This window comes from Cupressus sempervirens, chromosome 4 (genome assembly GCF_028749045.1).
Source record: "Cupressus sempervirens isolate cs-2001-9-10 chromosome 4, ASM2874904v1, whole genome shotgun sequence".
In the NCBI taxonomy this organism is placed as follows: Eukaryota; Viridiplantae; Streptophyta; class Pinopsida; order Cupressales; family Cupressaceae; genus Cupressus; species Cupressus sempervirens.
In genome coordinates, this window is record NC_143121.1 from 859,553,895 (window position 1) to 859,567,615 (window position 13,721).

General features: G+C 35.1%; 1 protein-coding gene across 1 annotated transcript in view; it reads left to right on the forward strand.

Moving 5' to 3' along the window:
* The first annotated feature begins 407 nt into the window (after positions 1 to 407).
* Positions 408 to 13,721, forward strand: part of LOC149564133 (isoleucine--tRNA ligase, cytoplasmic-like) — a 108,933-nt gene continuing 95,619 nt past the window's right edge. The window contains exons 1-4 of the mRNA XM_089828297.1: positions 408 to 1,085; positions 2,688 to 2,753; positions 2,894 to 3,037; positions 12,701 to 12,942. Coding sequence (XP_089684423.1) covers positions 552 to 1,085; positions 2,688 to 2,753; positions 2,894 to 3,037; positions 12,701 to 12,942 — 986 coding nt within the window. The 5' untranslated portion in view covers positions 408 to 551. The remainder of the gene's footprint in view (positions 1,086 to 2,687; positions 2,754 to 2,893; positions 3,038 to 12,700; positions 12,943 to 13,721) is intronic.

Here is a 13,721-nt window from a genome sequence, read left to right on the forward strand (position 1 = left end):
CTTGGAGCATAAGTTCTCTCTTGCCTCTTTGGGCCTTACCGCAACGACAAGAGCGATTTCTCTTTCCTCCCAACGGTTGCTTGATACCCAAGGTACGCTTTTTTCTTCTCTCCTGCCTCTTTAGGCCTTACCGCAACGACAACAGCGATTTTTCTTTCCTCCCAACGGTTACTTGATCCCCAAGGTACGCTTTTTCAATGCTCTCATAATATATATGTTTTCGCAATCTATCTTTTAACTCTTCAGTTAATAGCCTCTGCTTAAATCGTGTTAAAATCGCTTTTCAAACGTCGCAAGTTGTGTCATGGATGTTTTAGTAGCCTTCTGTAAAGTATAGGCGCTTCTTGCCGAATATTATTGATCAATGCTTGGTTTAATGTTTTCTGGTTTTGTGTTTGTTATTGCGAAGTTCTGAAACCTTAAACCCAGACTACAAGTTCTGTACCGTTTCATGTTATCCTTTCAATGCTTATTTTTAATTTGCTCTGGTTTTCAGATTGAAATTTGAAAAACCCGAAACCGTAAAAGGTTGAAATTCTACAACCAGAGGCATGGAGGATGTCTGCGAGGGCAAGGATTTTAACTTTGCAAAGCAGGAAGAGAAAATATTGGAGATGTGGGAGGCAATGGATGCCTTTCATACACAGCTGAAGAGGACGGAAGGAAAACCCGAATATGTATTCTATGATGGTCCTCCATTTGCCACCGGTCTTCCGCATTACGGTCATATTCTCACTGGCACTATCAAGGACATAGTTACTCGCTATCAAACAGCTACTGGGCATCATGTGACCAGGAGGTTTGGTTGGGATTGCCACGGTTTGCCCGTGGAGTACGAGATTGATACAAAATTGGGGATTAAGAACAGAGATGATGTTTTGGCGATGGGCATCGATAATTACAATGAAGAATGCCGGAGTATTGTTATGAGGTATAGTAAGGAATGGGAGAAAGTTGTTACTAGAGTTGGGCGATGGATTGATTTCGAGAATGATTATAAGACTCTTGATCCTCAGTTTATGGAGAGCGTTTGGTGGGTTTTTGAGCAGCTCTGGGAGAAAGATTTGATTTACCAAGGGTTCAAGGTTCTCTCTCTCTCTCTCTCTCTCTCTCTCTCTCTCTCTCTCTCTCTGTGTGTCTCTCCCCATCTTACACACACACCCACACACAGAGATACTTTCGTTTTAAAATGAGGCACTCCTACAGTTTATACATCCAGAAGCGTATATTATTGAATCTTAATTCCAAACAGCAATGTACTTGGGTACATTCCGAATATGGTATATCTTTTTGTTCTTATTGTATAGGTAGATTGCTGATTTCGGTAAGTTTCAGTGATGTTAGTAGTTGATTCACCTACCGACATTAGGTCTTATAGCCTAAAGCAACCAGGGTGGTTGTTTTGTAATGCCGACTTACTTCACTCTATGCTGTTTGTCTTGTAAGCATTGTTCAAGTTTTTTAATATTGGGCTTGGCTGTTGGTTGTATCTTCTAGATTGGTAATTCTGTAAATACTGACACATTCATTGCAAGTAATTTCCAGCAGAATTTGCTGCTAAGTTACAATACCATATGGATTATAAACCTCAGTCCGAGGACATCTATTTCTTGGACCATATTATCCGTATATTATGGAGCTTGTAACCTGCTTTGTCCAGATTATCTTCGTCATTACCACGGCAGCATGAAATGGCAAGGATGCCTTAGGGATAAAATCTAGGTGATCATCATGGCTTAAGATTAGTCCTTGGTCTGTTACACCTAATGGTGGGCTGTGGCTTGCTATTAAGCAATTATCTGAACATTAGACTATTTTGTAAATTGTCCAAAATCAGCTGATTATTAATTTTTAATAGAATCTTTGCTTGTGGACTCTTTCTTTGTCTAAAATAAATGCAATCTAAGCTTGTCAGTTTTTGTGTTAAATAATGTTAAATGAGGATGAAGTTGGGTATTTCTAGTCTTTAGGTTATCTTGTTTGCTAGTGAATTATTGTTTGCACACACGTTGGATGACTGAGGTACATCAAAGGCAAACATTATTTTTTCTAGTTCTCGGATGATTTAGATTTAGGGTAATAGCAAGGACAATCCCTATTTTTTTTTAGTGTTGTCACGTTAGTGTCAACTGTTACTATAATTTAGATTTCAAATAGTTCACGAAGTCTTCAGAATAATTGACCAAATTGTGATCAAAGTTGTGTGCAAGGTTGGTGTCTTACACAGGTTTCTTTTTAAAGTTTTTAGCAGACTTGACATGCATAATCCCAAATGTCTTACGCAGATTGTTCTTTTTAAGTTTTTTAGCAGATTAAGAATACACAGGTTTCTTTTTAAAGTTTTTAGCAGACTAGACATGCATAATCCCAAATGTCTTATGCAGATTGTTCTTTTTAAGTTTTTTAGCAGATTAAGAATACACAATCCCAAAAGCACCTTGGTATGTGCCAGACGGTTTCTTACATGAATGGCTCCTTTAAATCTAGCATACACAGTCAGAAACTCACCTCAGCCTGGTTAGATGAAGTACTTACATGGGAGTCATGTCATAAATGCACACTATCCATAAATTGGTTTTAATCTATCTTTGCAAATAAACATCATCAATCTGACGATTTGTTCTATGTGATGCAGTCAATATTTTGCTTTTACTTTTTTAAGCAGCTGACAGTATATCTCTTGACAGGTTATGCCATACACCACAGGCTGCAAGACCCCTCTATCGAATTTTGAAGCTGGACTGAATTACAAGGTTTGCTAGCATCTTTTAATTTGTTTACTTTCTTTTGCAGTCTTTTGGTTTCTGCTAATATCAGATAAGAGTTTGTAATACATTCTATGGTACCACATGTTTCTTATTCTGTGAAAGAATGTATGCATATTTTTTGGTAGGATGTGTCAGATCCAGCAGTGATAGTTTCTTTCCTGCTAAAAGATGACATGGATGGCGGGGCTCTTTTGGCATGGACTACTACACCGTGGACTCTTCCTAGTAATCTTGCGCTATGTGTCAATGCAAATTTTGACTATGCAAAGGTGTGTATGGCACATTTCTTGAATTTCTCTCTTCTTCTTACTCTTTGTATACAATGTCCACCTTTCTCTTTCTCTCATTGTTGAATTTAGTTTTATGCAACTCATTTAAATGCTTTGAAGTCTATGTAAGTAGTCTGCACATTTGTCATTTTTATACACGAGACCCAATATTAATAACCTAGCCTCTAAATTTTCACAGACTATTCAATGTTGCAATCTCTCTGGGAGGTTTGGGATGTCTTAGGGATGTAGGGACAGGAGAAACATATCCACCAACTTTCCTTTTTACAAATTTAAGGGGGCATCCCCTTTTTTGTCACTCTTTAGGATGCCTTGGGAATATGATGACGTCTCTTGATCAATATCTTAGGGATGTAGGGACTGTTGGCATTGACATGAGAATTGGTGGAGATTGATTGGTTGTGAGGTGCAGTCAGAAATAGTGAAGTATTTGGTTGTCATTGATGGCAACATAGTCACAACACAAAGATGGATTAATCGGTAAGACAAGGCAAGTGATCAGATGCAGGAGGAGCAACAATAAGTTAGATATTTTGTTGGCGATTACTATGCAGTACGAATCAAGTGGAGTGGTTATAGGTGAAACTTGTATGACATTTATACAAACTATGTGTGCAATCGCAATGCACAATGATGATAGGCGAGCAAGGTTTTAAGTGTTAGAAGATGTTAGGACACATATGTTATGTTCTTGAGCTACTGATGACAAATTAGTGATTGGTGATTGGTATGATTGATGAGGTGAGAATAGAAGGTATGATGATGCAACCCAATAAATTGAGGATGTGATGAGCTAGCATTTCTGTGATCAAAACAAGGATGAAGAGAAGAGTCAAGAAGAAGTTGGAGACTTTCAAACACGTTTTGACTGTTGTAAGGAATAACACAAGGAAACCCTAATGTTGATCAAGTTAGTGATCAAAAACATGTTACGTGCATCGGGATATGCAAATTGTATGTACACGACAAGTTTGAAATTTGAATGGATGGCAAAGATTAAGCGACATTAGGACTAAGCATTTGTATGTTTCTGTTCTAAGAGAAAGTATGTGGAATGTGGATATTGCGGTAGGAGAACCCCATGATTATAAAAAGTTGCAATCAAGGTATAAAGCATAGATTGAGCAATGAACAGTATCAGAGTGGAGAGTAGATTGGATCCGAAAGGCAAGCAATGCTACTTATAGATCGCTCAACGTGTTGTTTCCTAACAGTAGCAGTGAGGGAAATCCCTTAATCGGGTGGAATCTAACAGGTCTCTTTGTGCAAATCCTTGAACAGGGCGGATTCTCAGAAGGAGTTCCAAATCCTCTAGTGAGGTAGATCCTAATAGATCTCTGTAGTACTCCTAACAATGTACAAATCTATCCTAACAGGGTGAACCCCTAGAAAGGGTGTTTGTAGCTCCTAACAGGGCCTTTTTACTGCAGTAAAGGGCTCGTGGGTGTTATCCCCACCATGGTTTTCTCCCTCTGGTTGAGGGTTTCTTTGTACAAAAATCACTGTGTTATGTGTGTTGCATGTGTCGTTGATTGATGTTATTTACTTCGCTTTCATTTTAGCAGTTATATGATGTGTTTACTTCAAGATAATCAGATTGGTGGTTTGAATTAGTGGTTTACCTGTTTGCATTGATTCACCCCCCTCTCAGTGCTTCCTTATACCAACAGGGACAGCAGAAACATATCCTTCAACTTACCTTTTTTTGGAAAGTAAAGGTGACATCCCTTTTTTTGTCACTTTCTGGGATGTCTTGGGGATTTGAATCACGGTGATGGTGCTGTCTCTTTTAACGGTTACAAAAAATACTTAAAACACAAACTCTAATATACATATCTATCAATTTGACTTTAAGTCTGAAAAGAATTAATGATGAGGACCAGTTTCAGACATATCCATTGGACAATGATTTTATTTCTTGAACTTGTTCTGCATTTTATATTGCATACAATCACATTCTATTTACCTTGTTCATATCAGAAGGCCCGAAGGCCCAATGTTCTAGCATCACTTAATTATTTAAAAGTTTAAAACCCATCAGAGAAACATCAGGAACTACAACAAATAGTTGATTGTACTTCATATCTGCTGGCCTCTTTTGCTCTGCCTGCTTTGTGCTACTTTTTAACTTGAAATTTCAAATTTGTAGTCTGTACCATGTAGTCGGTTTTGAGGCTTGAAATTTAATGACCCCAATTATGAGTACCCAAATTTTGCCTAGATTATAATATTTTATTTAACGCAAGTAGGGTTTAGATTTTTTTTTTCCTTTCTGTTTTGCACTAATTGAGATCCTGCAAGCAAGTTAGGAATAATTTATAAACATAATTCATAATGAGATATTCTTGAGTTAGAAATAAACATATATTGAACATGCAGATCAAATCAATAGATTGCTTGAGTCAGATTTAAGATGTCTCAGTCATAGAAGCGATAAGGTAGGATGACTTGATAAGGTGTCCTAGTGAACCTCCACCCTAGACACAAGATTTTGGATATACCATCCCCCTTGGCCTCATGTGGCCTATGCCATCCATATGTGGTGGCATACCTAGTGTAGTGTCCTATCATTGTTTCCCTCAGTCTTGTTATTTCTATCTTATCTCTAATGATTAAGCATCTCTATGCATTTAATTACCATGATGGAGATAATGAGGGACATTCACAACAGGGTACTCAGTCCCTCCTTCCTAAGCCCGAAAGCAGTTCCTTGTCCCCCTTTGGTTCCATAGGACTACTTAGTCACACATCATGAGATGGCATGCTTAGATGGTGATTTCATCACCGTTTCCCCCAGTCTGTGATCCCCTCATTTTTTCTACCATGACTGATTACAGCAGTCAGAAAGTACATGCAGTATTTCATATTACAAATCTTACGATAAAATATTTCTGAACTGACAATGCAATGGATTATATCAGAATTATGCATGTTATCTGTACATGTCTGTCTATGTATCTATATATGAACAATCACTTATTATCATACATTCTGAGGTTCTGAACTGTTCATACAATTCAAGAAAGATAGTCACAAAGAGATTTTTAATGTATATATGGGCCACAAAATATTCATACCCAGATCACAGGTCTGAATCTATAATCTGCTCTTATCTTTAATGATATGTCCTCTCCTTTTGATGATTGAATGATTAAATGAATGGGGGTTTGATAGGGTGACACTTAAATTTTTTCTGATTCCAAGATGTGAATTGATTGATGATGATTTGATTGCTTGTTTATTCACTTTGTTGAATAATCTTTGCTAATTGATAGATTGTTTGATTCAACTTTTGCTGATTCATATATTGCTTGATTGCACAATGCACTGATGAGTGACGATGTATTGATGTTTGCATTGAATTATCTCCCCTTTGTAATTTACAAGTGAAAGGGTCACTATCTTTCATAAGATTCAAGTCAGCACTTGTCAATGTTGCCTTAGATAAGAATATATTATTCTCCCAATCAATTTCCCTGTTTGATGTCTTTTTTAAATGGAACTTTCTCCTCTTTAATATTTCCTTCAATTGTAGGGAGTCACACCCTTTATTTGTTAATGCCTTTATGAAAGGCCCACACCCTTTTGTTATGAAAAGATACATCTGTTTGAGAACAAGCACTGCCCTTTCACTTCTTAAATTGCTTTTCAAGTCTACGTATGTCAAGATCTGTGCACTGCCCCTTCCACTCCTTATTTAATCTTCATCTATCTTATACTTCTCAAATTTGTCTTTACTGCTTTTCAGATCTACACATCCCATTTAAGATTTGCATAAGAACAAGAATTTAATTGCATAAAGTAAATGCTGGGAACATTCAACTGAAAAGAATTATTTAGCCATTATCATGGATTTCGATAACATTTTATCAAGATTATAGAAGCTGTTTTGGATTGCGCAAGCATTGGCATTGGTGAGAGGAGAAGCATTGACATGGGCTTAACCTCCCAACCTTGGACCACACTTATCCCCACACATTCTAACATATTAGAATGGCCCTCTCTACCTCGGGTTCGGGCTTGGGATATTCTTCAGTCCAGCCATTCGAGCTCTCGGGTGGTTTGAGTGCCCACTTAGTTATACCTATATAACTGACGTTACGGATATCAAGTGATCATTAGATGGCACATATGCCTATACTACCTTGGCCAAGGATTTTCGTTTGGGTTCAACGACCTGATCACCACCACTCAACTTGTCAATCATTTCATCTTCTTAATTCTGTTTCATCTTTATGATTTTGCAATTTATACAATTGTCCATTTTATATCATCTCAACCCTTCTTGACTATTTTGGATGATTTCTTGGTGTGATTTTCTAGGCTGATTGTAATATCTAGTTATGCAAAATAAATCTTTTTCAACATTTACATTTTCAGCTTCTTAAAAACAATACTGGGCCCAAGGTTTCAGGGTTGAACCCAGCGCTCTGATACCATATGTAACAACCAGTTTTCCTGGTCTTAAATTACAACTAACATACTCAAAGAAATATAGTTATTACTTCATTTTCATAGGAAGACAATTAAATCAGTTTCGTTCATATGAAATGGATTGAAGGTTAAAAAGAGTTAAACAAAATTTCTTAATGAAGAACTTAAAACACCATCAAGGAATTTACTATAGAAAATAAAATCCACATACCATGGAATTTGAACCAAGAAATCATTGTAGGGATGCTTCTGCAATCACCCAGATTAGTCCACAAATACTACTATAACAATATCATATAACGACTTCCATCCAATACCGCTATATCAAAAATCAAATGACGACTACCATTAAATACCACTATATGAAATTAGGGCATCACATACCACTGTATTAATTAGGACATTGATTACCATTGGATCATTTAGGGCTTCAGATACCACTGTATCAATTAGGGCTTCAATTACCACTGGATCATCTAGGGCATCAGATACCACTGTATCAATTAGGGCTTCAGATGCCACTGATTCAATTAGGGTTTTAGATACCACTGTATCATTTAGGGCTTTAGATACCACTGTATCATTCCTTTCCTTCCGATTGCTTAACTATAGCAATAACCCAAGATTAGAAGATATGCTCATATTTATTATAAATGAAAGATTGGTATAATGATCCATCAGATAAATCTTTTTAACTTATAACTAAATGTAAAGTAACTGTATCAATGATAAAACTCAGTTAATCTTACTTTAGTCTTGCATTTATATCATAAAAGTAAAAATAATGCATGGCTTATCTTTGTCTATTGTACATCTGACTACTTGGGGAGGGTTGAAACATTGTCAAGGGATTAACCACCCAACCTCGAACCTTAACTTATTCCTACACAATCTCTAACGAGAAAGACCCTCCCTACTTAGAATTGGACTTGGAACAATCTGCCATCTACTGAGCATCCTGGTATTTAAAATACACCATTTGACTTGACAGTAGGAGGAAACAATTAACAGGATCATGGATGAGCTTTTAAATGATTCTTTTTTAAAAATGATAAACATTGTTATGTCATAATTGATATTGTTCATGTTATTGTAGATCCCTTCTCTCACCCCATCATCCATTTCCTTGGTGTCCTAGGTGTTCGGAATTCTCAGAACAACCGATTCTTTCTGTTGATTCTCAACTGTTTCATAATTAACATATATTCTAGCTTATCACAATTTGTGATTTGACAGATTATATTTTTTGAAGATTTCAGAATTGATTGTCTAATTTTAATATCCATTGGCATAAGGATACATACTATGGTTCTTGGTTATCTCCTGCCATGAACAAGGCTAATTTAAAGGAGTTCAATCTATAAATTCAAACAAGATATCATCATGATAAATATTGAAACTTGCATCCGCTTTATGCATAGATTCACTGCTTAGTATGCTTATCACAACTGTGACCAGAAGATTATGTTCTTGAGAGTATTTGTAAAATATCATTGGATAGTATATTTCATTCCAAACCTTAATGTATTGGCAATACGCTTCCATAAGGGTTGTATCTAATTTATTACGAAAGTTTAAGGAAAAATGACTGATAATAAGGTCATTGAATAAGTAGCATCTCATATTGATTCTTGAAAATAAATCTGAAAAGATGAATATCTTAGATGCCTAATTGGTTGCTCTGGAAAGTAATAAAATAATATGGTAATGTCATAACAGGGCCTGATGTAATCACTGGATATGCTTGAATCCTTGCAATCCAAAATTAGAATCTACTCTCCTTTAGTTGCAGACGTCCCAATGCGGATTTTTCCAAGGTTGGGTTCTTATAGCAGAGTTGCTATTGTATTGGATGCTCAGCTTGGAAGTATAAAATGGAAACCTTGGCTCACGACTGTTTTGGAATTTGGATGCTAGAGGGATTAATAGAGCAAAGTTTGTATTAGTAAAGAAAGGATGATGGTAACGCAAATGCAAAATTTGAATGTCTTATCACGGCAAGGCAGGCAAATAAATAAATGAATGGTGCCGGACTTGGATTCGGCACCCTCACGTCTTCTAGCTGGAACTCTTGCATGGCTTTAGTTTGAACACACAAATTTGATCAGAGCTAGATATGACAATTGCAAGGTACGGGTGGATTTAGATAGTTTACTAAGACGTCTTGGGGCTCGGTTTGTTGTAAAGCATGAATACGGAAAAGGCAGCAGACGCATGGTAAAGTTGGGAGTTGTGTTCCTCGACTTCTAATACGGCTTCTATAAAAGAGAACAAGTCATGACTTCTTGGCTCCCATTGGTTTAAAAAGATTATAAGCTGATTCAAATTCCAATTGTTAAATTCGATTAAAACAAAAAGAGGAAAAGACAAATAAAAGGTTGGAAAGATTATAATTTGATTATTGTCAATTTATCATGCCAAGAGTTAATCGATTAAAAGCAAAGAATATTAAAATGGAAAGAATAGAGTTGGAAGATTATAGTTGGAATATTATTATAATTCGAATGTTATTATATCTTGAATATTATTATTATAATATATACTTGCATACATCCATGTAAGTATATCAATGGGATGTCATCATTATATTAAGTTATTACAATATAATGGTGCCATTTCATTTTTATATTTATATGCACGTATATAAATATTTATTATAATGAAAGATCAATTAAAATCTTTTGAGGTACATTTTATATTTTAACCCAATTATTTACGTTTCTCAAATTATTTATTTAAATAGCTCATGCGGGTCCCATAGATGAATCTTGTTTCAAGTCGCTAGGTCCTCAACCCATTTGCCTAGTGATGGTGATGCACCTGTGCCTAATTTTTTTTTGACAATGCTTCCACCCCTTTGACGTAAGTCTTGCAAGGAAATTCTCCGCAATTAAATCATATTATCATAACAAGTTATAAATAATCATAACGGCTAGCTGCCTTTTCAATCCCATGAATTTGTGATAAATAATCAACTAGCATGTTATCTTCACTTTAAATTATAACGACTAACCATCTCATCAATTCACAGGATTATAACCAATTTAACTGTCAATTGACTTCATGTGAACCTCAACGGCTATATTTCAAATAAGGTCAAAAATTGGGATGTAACACTTTACCTTTATATCTTTTGTGAGGAAGGGTTACACCTCTTCACCATTTTTGCCTTTTTCAATCATCACACCCTTTCACAACACCACTTTTTGAACACACCCTTTCACAATCACCACTTTTTGAAAGAGTCACAACCCATCTTTTACAAGAGTCAGTTCCTTATTTTCTTCCCTTAATCCATCCTTAATTCTCATGTTCCCTCTTCTTCTTTCCTTCGTTTCCCCCTCAAGTGAAGCTCTCTTCACTTTCTTTTATGCCTCATTTTTGAGTGAGACAAAACTTTTCAATTCGTGCCTTTTGACCATTTGTTTAACTTAACTAAACTTGAGTTATTTTTTAGTTTTATTTCTATATTTTTTTAATTGAAATATTATTGTTTATTATGTAATCCTATTCCAAGAAGGGACATGACATCAAACAAACCATATTTCAATGTACACTTTTTTTTTAACTTTCACTCTCACTCTCCAACAATTTGGATGGCTTCAAATATGAATAACATCAATTATCTTTTCTTTAAGTTCAAAATTTTTAATATATTTGGGTTCCAAGTAATATCTTTAGAAATTGAAAACATTTTTGTCTTTTGGTTTGTGGGGATATTTTTGAGAAAAAGATATTTTCTTCTATGATCATTATCATAGTATCATTGTATCAAATGGATTATGGAATTGGCAGTTTGTTATTGTATGAACTTTTTTTAAACATTTGAAGTTAAGCTTCTAGTGGATTGTTCATTTTGTTTTTGTTATTTTAAATTTATGTTTATTATAAAACTAATTAATTTATGTATAGCACTTTTATAGCCATCCTCAAAATTGAAAAAGCTTTTGCAGTCCAGTCCTCAAGAAGTCCTCAAAATTGGAAAAAAGCTTTTGTAGCCCTCGAGAAGCACTACAAAATAACTTGTTGCATAGCTGATCTTGTTTCTCCTTGTTTTTTTGTGCACATTTTTTGGTTATAGAAGCTTTCAAAATTTTGGGATAAATTCTAAACCTTAAAAATATTTTATATTGATTTTTTTTTTCCAGATATTGGTAAATTTTAAGAGCCTGATTGAACTTTCAACTTATCAAAAGAAAGATGGGCATTTGAATGAATTGCTAAATTTTAAGAGGAGGCACTTGTTGTTTATAAGGAAGAATGGATGCAGCTGAAAATTGGCATGAAAAATTATACGTGTTCGATTCCTAACTTGCCAACACAAATCTTAAAATTGGTGAAATTTGACATGAAAAATTATACTAACTATCCTCTAAGATCTACGCAAGAAAATCACATTTATCTCTAGAAGTATGATGTTGCTAGTGATAGAAATTCTTGTGTAGGTGCATAAAATAGTATTTCATCAAGTTAAGATTTGAAACAACACATGCAGGGATAACATAAGAATTTTCCCATACAAACCTAACGAAAGGGATATCCAAAAGAGCGAATTTCACCACTTGAGCAAGATTTATAACCCAGTTTTTCCAATGGAGCCTCCAAGCACAATATAGGACTTTTTGCAGCAATAATACAATTCTCCACTAGTTTGCTGTCCTCTCAAAACTTGCCTAATAACCCTTAGCTGTTTCCTCTATTTTTGTGCCTCTAAATATTTGAACACAGATTATGGTTAAGAACAACTGCAAACTATCTTGTTGTCAGTGAACAATGAATTATAATAGCGAGTGAGTGCTGTTTTTGCTGGGCTTTTTCATGAAAAGGTTTCCCAGGGTAAAATCTTTATGTTATACAATGAGTGTGCCATTATTTCTTTCTACTGCATTTAAGATTTTGATAGCATTTGTTCTCCTGTGATAGTTTTCTTAGTATTGTTTTCTTCAGATTTGTCTATTTACCTGAACAAGTCTTATTGTTTAGTGTGAAGCTATTTTCTTTCATAAAGTGAATATTAGAAGGTGAATTTATTCCTTTTAATGATATCTGTAAATATTATATAACAAATAGCAATAATAACTCAACATAAGGCAGTGATGATAAATATAAAAGATCAGCAAGCATACAATTAACTTTGTTCTCAGGCTTTGGTGTATTATATTAAACTTGGGGGTATTAGATATTTCTAATGTTGAAAGCAATGGGCAGGTCAGAAGCAAGACAACAGGGGCAGTATACATCCTTGCGGTGTCTCGCTTATCTCAGCTGCCAGTGAAGAAGGTAAAAGCAGATGTTTCTAATGGCCCTGTTTCAAAATCAAAAGATTCAAGATCAAAAGCAGAAGGCAAGACAAAAGGTAATCAGGAGGAAAAACCAGGAGGACTTGCATTGGATACTAATTCATATGAATTGCTGGAGACATTTAAAGGCTCTGTTCTGGTTGGTAAAAGGTGAGTCTTGCAAGTACCTCAAGATTTTATAATTTGTAGAAATTTTTATCTGTCTTGAAATTAAAAATAGTTATATAATGAAAAAAATTAATTGTCTTGTTAAGTGAGTTACACAAACTCAGCAGCTTGAGAAATAGAAAAGTTCTTTTTTGGAATTTATAAAACTTTTTGCACAAGGTCCGGCTGATGTCAAGTGAAGTGTTAATTTAGCATGCACGATCATTGTTGGTACTTTTTCATGAACATGATTTTTATTAGTGTGAGAAACCTAAATAATTATTCCGTGTGTTCATATTGGCCTTTGAGAGATCCACTGAGATAAATGTCACATATGTTGTAATGAACAAGATGTATAAAATTAAACTATTCCAGTAATTGGCAGTGTTTCACTGCCTGTTGGGGACATGGGTGGGGGACAAAAGAATTAAGTTTGGGGATGGCGGCGAAGGGGTGGTGTGTGAGTGTGTGCGCTGTATATACTATATAGTATATACTATACATGTAGTACCTAAAATGCTAGTTATGAAAAGATGTATGAGGACTAAAGTTGCAAATACTAAATAGAGATACTTTAACATTGAATATTAATAGAATATTAGAATACTAAATAAAATCTCACTTTGACAAATGAAATTGTTGAATCAGTGATTGGAATACTTTTATTATATCGAGAATATCATAAAGATGATTACCTTGAGTAGCATGTTATCAAAACAAGTGCAAAATGTGAAAATGTAGTGAACGGAGCCCTCTAATCATTCCTCAAGGTAAACTTCTCC